The sequence below is a fragment of the Myotis nattereri genome (genome assembly GCF_964212035.1).
Source record: "Myotis nattereri genome assembly, chromosome: 7".
NCBI classification, from domain to species: domain Eukaryota; kingdom Metazoa; phylum Chordata; class Mammalia; order Chiroptera; family Vespertilionidae; genus Myotis; species Myotis nattereri.
The window spans coordinates 30,485,934-30,497,184 of record NC_138082.1 but is presented as its reverse complement, the minus strand read 5'-3'; the positions used below and the strand labels follow the sequence as shown (position 1 = coordinate 30,497,184).

The 11,251-nt window shown below is 45.6% G+C and overlaps 1 protein-coding gene across 1 annotated transcript; it reads right to left on the bottom strand.

The window, feature by feature from the left end:
- Window positions 1–6,700: 6,700 nt before the first annotated feature.
- Window positions 6,701–10,117, bottom strand: LOC308522096 (nuclear body protein SP140-like protein). The gene is made up of 4 exons (XM_081095289.1): window positions 8,882–10,117; window positions 8,495–8,572; window positions 8,171–8,284; window positions 6,701–7,145 (listed from the first exon to the last, which is right to left on the bottom strand). Exons 1-4 carry the CDS (start codon window positions 8,954–8,956, stop codon window positions 7,077–7,079), a joined length of 336 nt encoding a protein of 111 aa, XP_080951415.1. The 5' UTR covers window positions 8,957–10,117; the 3' UTR covers window positions 6,701–7,076.
- Between the last annotated feature and the right edge of the window lie 1,134 nt (window positions 10,118–11,251).

Below are 11,251 nucleotides of genomic sequence, written 5' to 3'. Positions count from 1 at the left end.
AGCCCCGAGCAGGAAGTGTGTACAATCACCCGAGGAGAGCTCCTCCCAAATGGGGAAATTAGAAGTGAAACTAACTTTCTGAGCGTTTTCAGACATATCTCCCTCCTTCTGCAGCCCCGCAGTCGTTCTCAGCCATCAGGACATGTGGCAGCAGGAATGGAGGACAAAAAGAGACAGTCAGGACCAGGAGGCAAGGGGAGGACGACCCAAGGGGAGGGGCAGGGCCAGCCCCCAGGAGTCTTCTTGTTTGAGCAACGACTCCAAAAACAGGAAAATAGCCTAGCTATGGGGCCTGGAAACCTGGAGAGCAGGAGAGGCAGCGACTGAAAAGGGACAGGGGGCAGAGAATACACCCAGGGGACATGCTTCCTTAGCTTCACCAGGAGCAGTTTCCATTCAGAGGATAGTTGTGGGCTGAGTCTCCAGCCTGGGAGACCCTGTGGGGACAGGGTTGTCTCTGAGAGGAGGCAGAGTCCCAGACCTGAGAATTCAGGGGCAGGAGGAAGCGGAGGCAACAGCATCAGCAGCTTCTGGTGCAGAGAATGAAGACCTGGCACCTCTGCGGATGCAGAAATAGAGAGGAGGGGCACCTGGGACCCAAGTGGGAGCACTCAGGCCCCACACCAATGTCCCCTTCTGGGAGGTGGCCCATCAGTCAGCAGGACTCCTGGCCTCCCTGCCCTCCCTTCTTCCTGTGGAGTCTCTGAGGCTGGAGTTCTGTGAAGGTGAGTCTGCTCCTTGGTGGGTCTCCATGGGCTCATCCTGCTGGAGGGGCCAGGGCTCTGTGCTCCTCTGAGCTCCAGTGCTCAGGGACAGCGGTCTGGATGTGGGGAATGTGTGTGGTTGATTGGAGCAGCCTTGGGCCTTGTGGATAAGCCCAGTTCTGGGGTTCAGATTGAGGAATTATTTTTCACACACATCCAAACCATGTCCCCAGCTTTTATGAGGAAGAAAGCTGGTATTTTGCTCCCCATCTGTCTCACATTTTTGTCTGTCAGTTGGTTTGGAATTCAGGTGGAAAGGTATGCATTTTTTTGGGCAGGAGTAGGGCGGGGAAATAAACACCCTGAAAGGAGTCAAGCACCTGGGTGTATGTCTTGCTCCTTGAGTTCTTGTCCATTTGTGCCCTAGATGGGTAAAGAGGGGGAATCATACCCCCGGCAATTGCATGGTTGTGTAGACTTGGTGGCACTCAATGGCAATATTTCAGTTTTTAGGGACTGGGGTGTGGTAGAACTTAGTAGAACCTTTGTGACTGGGTTCAGTGAGGGTACAGCTGTGGACTTCTGAGTCTTCCTACAAAGCTGGTAAGAATCCAGATGGGTTGTTGGAGGGGAAATGTGATTATCTCTATAGAGAAGGCAGTGAATCCTTAGAAAAGGGGTCTGGAAGAGACATCTGGGCAGAGGAAGAAGAGGTTAAGGAGTGAGGTTAAGGCGTGCAGAAGAGGAAGAGACTATAGGGGAACACAGTAATCCTACCTGGGCCACATTCGGAAAGTCTAGGGCTATGCATGAGAAACACCCCTCTGCAGGTCAAAGAGGAAGAAGGCTGGCTCAGGGCCACATGGCCTGTCCCAACCCGTAGTCACCACCATAACAACAGCCCTTCATTTGGAGCCCTGGGCTCCACCTCAGGGGAAGTTAGTGACCTGTATCCAGAACGGAACAAGGATAGATTTTCGTGGTACCCTGGTTACTGCTGGATAGCACCACACTCCCTGAAACCCCCTGAAACCACATAATGCCTCTCTCTCATGACCACCCAGCCTCAGACACATGGGGTGGACATAAACAAAGGAAGGAGCCTGTTACTGCCATCACATTTCTCATTTTAGCATCTAAGAGTCCCCATTACCATCAACTGGGTAGCCCTTTCCTCCCAGACTTGACTCCAACCATGCCTGCACTTCTCTCTATTGGTCGTGCATGGTATTACTGCTTCCTTAGAACGGCATCTGGTTGCCTGTTTAGAGAAACCAAAACTAACAATCCCTTATCTCTCAAGATTGTTAGACCACTGGTGGTCCACGAGGTCTGAAAGGGTCACCATGATTAGTAATGGATGAAGGGGGACATGTTATCCCTGTTCTCTCAAGATTGTGTCTATCTAAACCCTCTAAATTAGCAATAGGAGCACCATTATTTTTATCTAAATAAAGGAGAAATGACTTATGGATTTGATTCTGAGATAATTTTGATATTATTTGGCAGTTCATGAGCACAAAAACCAGCTTATGACATGGACAGAGAAGTCTAGGTTTAAAATTGGGGGGGTCCTGAAACTGTGGCCCCTCCCACCCCCTGAGAACCCTTCTGTTTCCCAGAGAGGTTCATTCTGTCCTGAATCCCCACAGTGACCTTGCCTTTTTCACCTTCCTGGAGACAGAACTGCTCAAACCTGCTCCTCCTTGGCTTGAGACTGGCATTCCTAGGGTGCACACAAGAGAATCATTCTGACATCCCTGCCAGGCATGTTGATTTTACTAGGTGGTGAGCTATGTAGAGCAATTAAAACTATTAAACAAGTTAAAAAATGAATGACATAGAGTGACTGATTAAGAGAAAATGTGAGATTTTAAGGAAGTTGTGGGGTATCATATCTGCCATGCCCCAACCCCTGTCCCCTGGGGGATTGTCTTCACCTTCCTCCACCATTATGGTTCTCTGCCTCCTCGAGGATCGGAACCTTAGTGTCTTAACCTCACCCAACTCTTATTGACTCAGATGCCCAACTGCGTGACTGAAAAAACAGGCTGACCTTTTACGGGGTTCACCACACTTAATCCCGGGAATCCTGGTGGAATCTTGCTGCCATCACTGGGACCAGGCATTTCCACATCAGACTTGCCTCATAAGAAAAATGCAAGGCTGTACGTGTCAGTCCTGCCCTCAGGAAGGGGGAGGAATGTTTCTTGGGAGTTACCTCGACCTGGGGTTTCCCTGTGAGACCCAGAGTGTTAGCTGGGCTGGGCACCACAAGAAGCTGGGATGTACCAGTGAAGGAGGCCATTGAATGAACAGTGAAGCCCCACTCTTAACATTTCTGCAAGTTCCGCCTTCATCCATTACTAATCATGGTGACCCTTTCAGACTTCACGGATCACCAGTGGTCTGCGGACCACCGGTTGGCGATCGCTGCTCCAAAGGTTTCCTTAAACCAGCGGTTGCCAACCTTTCGGACCTCACGGACCTCCAGTGGTCCACGGACCACCGGATGGTGAATGTCCTGAACCTTAGGATAGCCAAGTGATGCATATGTAGCCAGAAAAGTCGTACACTTAGCTCATTCTAGTTATCTCCACTCAGCACACAGAAGGTGCCCATTGGGCAGCAGCCTTTGCTTCTTTTGGCTTGTAAGTGGGTGCTTCTGTTGAGTGGAGGATCCACGGATGGGACCTCAGAGTTGCTGAACAGAACAGAAGCAGTGGAGGTGGCCCCTGCAGCTTCGTGAAGACTCAGTGGTTGTGGGACAGGAGTTGGATGTCATAAGGAGGCGCCACCAGGGGAGAAGGATCAGTTAAACTGTCCCTGCACAGAGGGACTCAGAGGGATACACTCAGAGAAGGATGCACAAAGGACTTCTGCCTAAATTAGATTTCAGAATAGCTATTCTTATTGATTTCAATAAATTTGTTCCTGGCCACTTAAAAAGTCCTTTTTACTTATTTATTTTATTTTTTAAGACTTTAAATAAAAATATATATTTTTATTGATTTCAGAGAGGAAAGGAGAGGGAGATAGAGATGGAAACATCGATGATGAGAGAGAATTATTTATTGGCTGCCTACTGCACTCACCCTGCCCCCTCCACTAGGGAATGAGCCCCCAACCCAGGCATGTGTCCTGACTGGGAATAGCTAGTTGGGCTGGTTTGTTTATATAGTTTCTCTTTTTGGTTAAACTTCTCATTTGGTTTATTTATTTATTTTTTTAGTTGTCTGTCTATGACAGTGAGCTCGGCATGTCAGCATTTTGAAAAACCCTAACTTAACTCTGGTGCCGTGTCACATAGAGAAATTTTTTGATGTTTGCAACCATAGAAAAACAAAGACTTATATTTTTGATATTTATTTTATATATTTAAATGCCGTTTAACAACAAAAAAAAAATCAACCAAAAAATGAGTTCACATGTCACCTCTGACATGCGTGTCATAGGTTCGCCATAACTGGTCTATGGGTTCTTATAGTTCACTGAACTTCTTTAAGAGGATTATTCCAAATTCTTTGTCAGACAACTTATATATCCCCCCATTTCTTTAAGGGTAGTTATTAGAGTTTATTTTTTTTGTTTTTTTTTTTTTTTGGAGTAGTTCGATGTTTACCCGAATATTCATGATCCTTGATTCCCTTTGTTTGGTATCAGTGCACATAAGTAAGCAATCTCCTCTCATAGACTTTATAGGTTCACTTAACCAGAAAAATGCCTTTGTCAGTCAACTCAGGTTGGAATACAGTACAGGAGAGCTGATAGCATCAATGAGAAGATGGATATGTCATCAGGGTCTCAGTTGGGAAGGCCAGTGCCTGTGCTCTGAGGTTGGTGGTTGGATGATGGCTGAGCTCTGTGGTTTGGTGAACTTGCAGGCTGGGCTCCCTGATCAGGCACAACTGCTGTCTGTACTCTGGGGATTGATGGGTCCACTTGCTGAGCTCTGCAGTCATCTCTTGTTGAGTAAGGTTTCAGCCTGTGTTTTGTGTTATGTTGGTGCCAAAGTTTGGATTCTGTAATTTGTCAGGGTTACAGGCTGGGCTCTGCAATAGCTCCTGGTTGGGTAGAGTTTCAAGCTGTGTCCCCTAGTCTGATGGTGTCTCTGGCTGGACTTAATGCTCAGTTGGTGCTACTATAAGGGCCTCACACTCATACTGGGCCTTCGATTGTGATCTGAGATCTGGTGATGCCATTGGTCGTTCCCTGAAGTTGGCTGTGCTACAGGGTGGGCTTCCCAATAAGTTAACTTTCTGGCTGTTCTCTGATGTTGGACATAGTTATTGGCCACATTTTCTGATTGAGAGGGGCCTCCAGTGGCATACTGCATTGCATTCCACGTTGGGCAGAGTCACCTCCAGGCTCCCTCATTGGGTGGAGCTACAGGCTATGCTTCATGATTGTGTGGGCTCACTGGCTAGGCTGCCTGAATGGGTGAGGGCATAGGCTGTATTAGTCAGTTGGATAGGGCCATTGGTGGGGCTCTGCTGCTAGATGGAGTGATAGATCTGGTTCCGTGGATCACCTGAACCATAGGCTTGTCACCCTGGCTATCTGGGTTCTCTGGATGAGCTTTCTAAAGGACCAGGACTGGCTGGCCAGCATGGATCAGTGGTTGTGTGTGGGAGTGAACCTGGAAAAACTATGTTAGAATATAAAATAGGGATGGCAGATGCCTCTTTCAACCATCTGATCATCTATTTATAATCTCTTTTGATGACATATTGTTGCCCATTACACAAATTACTCATCTTGCTGTGACAGTTAGCACACGTTGCCAGACCTGCAGCTCTGTTGGAGTAAACTATCTCTTCAGCCAGCAGGCTCATCTAGTATATTCTTAGTTTGGTCAGTGACTTATTGTGAGAATTTTCTTGGGAGGAGGAGGGATAAGGGAAGCAGGACACTGCTTTAGTTCAGGCAAAATGGCGGGGGGGGGGGGAGTGGTAGGGCAGTGGTCTGTCTACCAACAGGGACAGGGGTCTCTTTTGCAGGACAGTGGGTTTAGAAGGATCTAGAGTTCAGAGTTCTCAGGTGCATCTACTTAGAAAGCCCCATTCTTAGTTTCAGGGCTTGATGTTTTCTTTATCAGGAATTGAGCACAATAGTCCAAGCTGAGCTTAGAATTCAGTATTCTCTGTAGTTCTATCATTCTTTTTTAAAAATATATAATCCTCACCCAAGCACATGCTTAGATGGAAGAAGAGGGAGAGAGAGACACAGAGAGAAACATCTATCAGTTGCCTCTTGTACACGTTCAGACCCAGGACCGAACATATAACCCATGAGGCAAACCTTTCTCTGCACAGGAGGATGCTCAACCAACCGAGACACTCAGGGTGGGCAGATGTCCGTCATTCTTAAAATTAGGGCCTGCACCAGGCCTTCCATATTGTGTACCTTCCAGATGCAGGTGGTAGTTAATATATAAGCTTGTCATGTACTCTTTTTGATACTTTAGATGAGCTTAGAAATAGCCACCTAGCCAGGCTGGTATGGTTCTGGTTGAGCGTGGAGCCATGGTTCAATTCCTGTTTAGGGCATATGCCCGGGTTACAGGCTCAATCTCTAGTAGGAAGTTTTCAGGAGGCAGCCAGTCTATGATTCTCTCTCATCATTGATGTTTCTATCTCTCTCTCTCCCTCTCTACTCCTTCCTCTGAAATTAATAAAAGCGTATGTAAATAGTTTTTAAAAAAGAAATAGCCATCTAATCACACAGTTCTTATAGTTACTATTTCTTAGTAACTATATATAGTTATTTTGAATATATATATATTCAAAATGTTAGACAATTGCCCCTTCCCCTATATCTCATTCATACAGGTGAATGTGTTTTGCAATTGCACTGTTTTAGTACCTCAGGGACTAACAGTATTCCACCTGTTGCCAGCTGGCTACAGTGATCAGGCTCAGAACTCCATGCTCAGGTCTGGCTTGCTAGACCATTATGTGAAGTTGGGCTCCCTAAAAGCAAAGCCTGAAACAAAGACTCTTTAGTCAGTGATTTATTGTGAGAATTTTCTCGGGAGGAGAAGGGATAAGGGAGGCAGGACACTGTGCTGGGAAATGCTAAGCAAGGATGTGGTCATAGCTGAAGACTAGCTCTAGGCTGATTCCCTGAGGAGCACAGGAACATGAATCACTCCACATGGTTGGTTCATCTTTGGTGCTGGGAACCAGCCCCCAGGACAAAGAGATTTAACCTTCAGGTGAATATGCCTCCATTTGGCCCAAAGAAATACACTGGGGAGAGATGGCATAAGCAGTCAATACACATAACAGCAGGAATGAGAAATATGCCTGAAAGCGAGATTTTCCAGGGTATCAACAGCATCCACTACACTAGTGAACTGTTCTGATTTGTTTACTGAATAGCAAAGACTTTTTTGAAATTCTTCTTAAATTCCTCTTCTGTTAGGTCTGAGTCATTGTGCTGGGAAAAAACACACAGACAAAAATAATGACCATATCAGTGTCATTAGACAATGTGCATTGGAAAATGATCAGAACTCTTGTTTTAAACACATAAGTTACATTAAACAGATTAAGTTTAAAAACTCAAGCAGCTAAGCCCAGTCGGCGTGGCTCTGTGGTTGAGCATCCACCTATGAACCATGAGATCATGGTTTACTTCTGATCAGGGCACATGCCCAGGTTGTGGGCTCGATCCCCAGTGTGGGGCGTGAAGGAGGCAGCTGATCAATGATTCTCTCTCATTATTGATGTTTATATCTCTCTCTCCCTCTGCCTTTCTCTTTGAAATCAATAAAAATATATTTAAAAACAAGCAAAAACAAACCAACAAAGCAAGACAAAACAATACAAAAATCTCAAGCTGGTAAGAGTAACTTTTGTTTCCTAACAGCATGATTAACTCTTGTTGTCTAGACAGAAATGGGAAATAATTACTATACAGAGGACTCTCAGTCATTGGTTTTGGGTTGTTTGTTTCAGTGAGAGTTAGGTCTTAGTAACAATCAAATATTACAGATGTACAATCAGTGATCTTCCTTTCACATTGTCAATTTGATTCCCCTTGGGTGATATGTTATATGGTTCATTAACATGCAAAGGAATCTGCAGTTTGGGACCTTTGAGAGGTCTGATTGAGTGTATTTGGGAGAGGTAAGAAGGATAACGTGACTTTAGGAAGGAATTTTTTTCCTTAGGTTTTGAACAGGGAGGACACCACTGTTCTCAATGGTCACCTGTCACCTATGAGGAGAGAAATGAGCTCTCAGGGGCCTGGAGTCTGGTTGCAGGGACAACTCCTTATTCACTGTTGCTCTCTCTGGTGAACTTAAACCCTCAATTTAAAAACCCAGTCACTTTCTGAATCCTTCCTTGTATAGGCTTGTCATAGGATGAGGGAAACTCTAAAATCTCCAAGTACCAGGAAATGCAGGCAGAGTGACTCAATATATAGAAAATGAAATGGATGTAGGGAGAGCCTCTTACCTTAGGATCTTGATAGATGTTGTTCATATCAAGCACAAACCCCTCCACTTTTAGACTATTCTTGATTTCATCCAATCTCCTAAGTGTCTCTAGGCATTGAGAAGCCTTTTGAAACTGATGAAAAATATATCAATAGGAGCATTACTGACAAAGTTCAATGTCTACATTCTGTGGGTTCCCATAAAATCCAGAGGAAATACAAGGTAAAGGTAAAGGCAGCTCATGCTCCCCCTCCCATGGGCTTCAGATCACAGATTCCCCAGTGTCTGTGTCAAGGTTGGGTAACATTATGGGGCCTATGCATGGTTTGTTGTTGTTACTCACATAATTTTCATGTGGAATATTTGGAAAAACGTTGCCCTCGAAATGGCAATAGGCCTTTAGGAGCAGGAATTCACATTTCTGCAAAGAAGGAGACTGTGAATGAAAAGCAGCTTGGCAGGAGTGAGCCCAAATGCATGTCTAGGCAGATACATGAACACAGTAGTCTACTGGAAGTTTCCCCAAACAGGGATTGTTCTTGGACACTAACATGTAATAGCTGAGATTTTTTCTTTCTTTTTCTTTCTGCAAACAGGTTCTGGTGAATTTTCGGCGTGGATGAGGCATGGTCAGAAGAGCAGGCACCCTTTGAAACTCTTGCCCTCACCCATGACTGTTTGACTTCTCATGTGAGCAGAAAGGAGATGTTTCGGGTCAAATTCAACTCACCATCTTCTCTTCAGGCCTCATCGGTCTTGCCAGGACCTCAGATTCACTGTCTTGCTGCTGACTTCGTGAAGACATTTTTATTTTGCAGAAAGTACATTTCCAATTGTTCCTGAGATGTCAGATATAAGTGAGCAAGGCAAGCCCCAGAAACACCTCCATTCCCACAGCTGCCACTGTTCTTTCAGACATAGCTGATGGGCACAGCCAGGGAATGAGGGGACACCTCCCAGATTCTCTAGGACTCTCCTGTGGTAACCCTGGCTCTTAGAGTAGAAGCAGCATTTTATTGGGTGTAATATGGAGTCTGGGTGAGCGATGGGCTCCCCTTTCTCTTTCTGAGCTGCTGGGAGCACAAGTAGCCCTGCCCAACATGTCTTAGTGTTGGAAATGGGCCTTAACCCCTGGGGGCCTTGTGCCTCTATTACCCAGTTGAGAACATGGCAAAATGAGGAAAAATATCTTTGTTTCCTGACTTTTCTGAATAAGCACAGAACATAGACAACTAGAATTTGTGCTCCTGTGAACAGGAGTCTGAGGTGGGGAAGTTCTGGAAAGGACAGTAGTGGTATGTAGGCAAGGAACCCAGCCACCAGTCTCAACCTCCCTGGGAGAAGGGGAACATTACCCTCCTGTTGACAGTATCTTTAAACAGCTCCCCACATCATATCACTGGACCCTGTACTTCTGACGCTGCTCTTTTGACATCAGGACACGAGGAGAGACTCGGCATTGGGAGTGTGCATGGCAGGGAGAAGGTCCATAGAAGGAGAGGGGTCTGCATCTCACAAACCTCTTAGGATCCACAGGTGGGATGTGACAGTCCCCATGTAAGAAGCTGAAACACCAGCTGCAGTTGAAGAGCTTTCCTTCATCTCCACAGATCTTGCATTTCTCTGCTTTTTTCAGCTAGAAGATAAAACAATGTCTGTATCCCCACTGAGACCTTGAAGACCAACACTGTGGGAATCTGGAACTCATTGATTTTGTGGGAACCTTCATGGACAAGTTAAGTGCTTCTCCCTGAGCTGTGAACCAACTGCATGGAGTGGAGATTCAGAAAAAGAACTCTTGGTCTGTGGCGAAGTTCAGGAGGAGTGGCCTATGTGACCAGAAAAGGTTTTCCTATAAAACCAGAGTCTCTAACACAGAAAGATCAGCTACAAAAGAGAGGATGAATTTTATAGAAATGTGAACCATTGTATTACCTTGCAAATAAAACAAGGTCCTGGAACAAAAAGATTTGCCTATACCATAATGAGTAAAATGATGCAAGGAAAGGTGGTTTACTGAGAAATTGATAAGATGGAATAAACTTCTAAGACAACATTACATCCTGTTTTCTTGGCTGAGGGCTCCCCATGAGTTGAAGGGCCTGGTAGGGGTTCCTGGACTGTGGATTCTGTACCTGGGGTGCCCCTGGACCTATGACAGTGTCTTCGAATTGGAAAGACCACAGGCACAGATGACCAGGTCGTGCCAGGGAGGACAGAGCTCTTTGGCACTAGAACCCTGGGGAGATGCCCCATGACTCAGCGGGGCATGTAAGGTGTGGAGGCTCCATCCCTGAACAGCCAGAGAGAGTGGCAATTGCTTTGTTCTATAAACAGAATAGGGAGGGACTCCCTTCAACAGCTGATACTGGATTTCTCACCAGTCTCAGTATGTGGCCTTTAACCATGTTTAATTTCATTTGAAGAAGATAAAATTTGACAGCATTTCCATCCAAATCCTGTGGTGTAATTTTTACTCATTGAACCCAACCAAATTTATAGAGCAGATATGAAGATACACTGTGTTATATACAATCATATGTATTCATGAGAAATAGCTGGCCTGTGCCTGAGCCCTATCCTAATTAAGAAAATGCAGTGTAAAGTCTAACATTAAAGTTCAACATTATGTGATGCTGTGACATTTGGCAAAATTGAGAAGGCCTTGAACAGCCTATCTGCAAGTTCCCTTCCTGAATCTGCTCTCCTGGATAAGGTCCCACAGCTAAACAATGCTCCTTGTCAGGGGGCCACATGTAACCCTGCTCAGCCTGGAATAACAGGTTTCAGTTCCCTGTCAGTGATAGAATTATTTAAACAAGCATGCCATAACCTCCTAGGGAAACCAGGGGATAACCCACCCTCCACAGCCCCTGGTTGCTCCCTCTGTTCCTGAGGGCAACCATGGTGAGGCCTGCATGGCTGGCACTGCCTTCTTTCCTTGGTTTAGGAGTATATGTAACTGATAAACATCTGTCAATCCATCTGTCCAGTAACAGATACCATTACATGCTGTCCCCCAAACTGTGTGGTAGACATCCCTCCCTCACCAATGGGGTGAAAAGGAGGTGATTAAAACAGAAAACCCCTTTATTCTTTC

Excerpts from the sequence above, each read along its gene's own strand:
- LOC308522096 (XM_081095289.1), bottom strand. The coding sequence starts at position 8,956 with ATGTCTTCACGAAGTCAGCAGCAAGACAGTGAATCTGAGGTCCTGGCA. Across the intron at positions 8,573-8,881 it reads TGAGGCCTGAAGAGAAGATG|AAATGTGAATTCCTGCTCCT; the intron begins GTGAGTTGAATT and ends CCTTCTTTGCAG. Across the intron at positions 8,285-8,494 it reads ATATTCCACATGAAAATTAT|TTTCAAAAGGCTTCTCAATG; the intron begins GTGAGTAACAAC and ends ATTTTTCATCAG.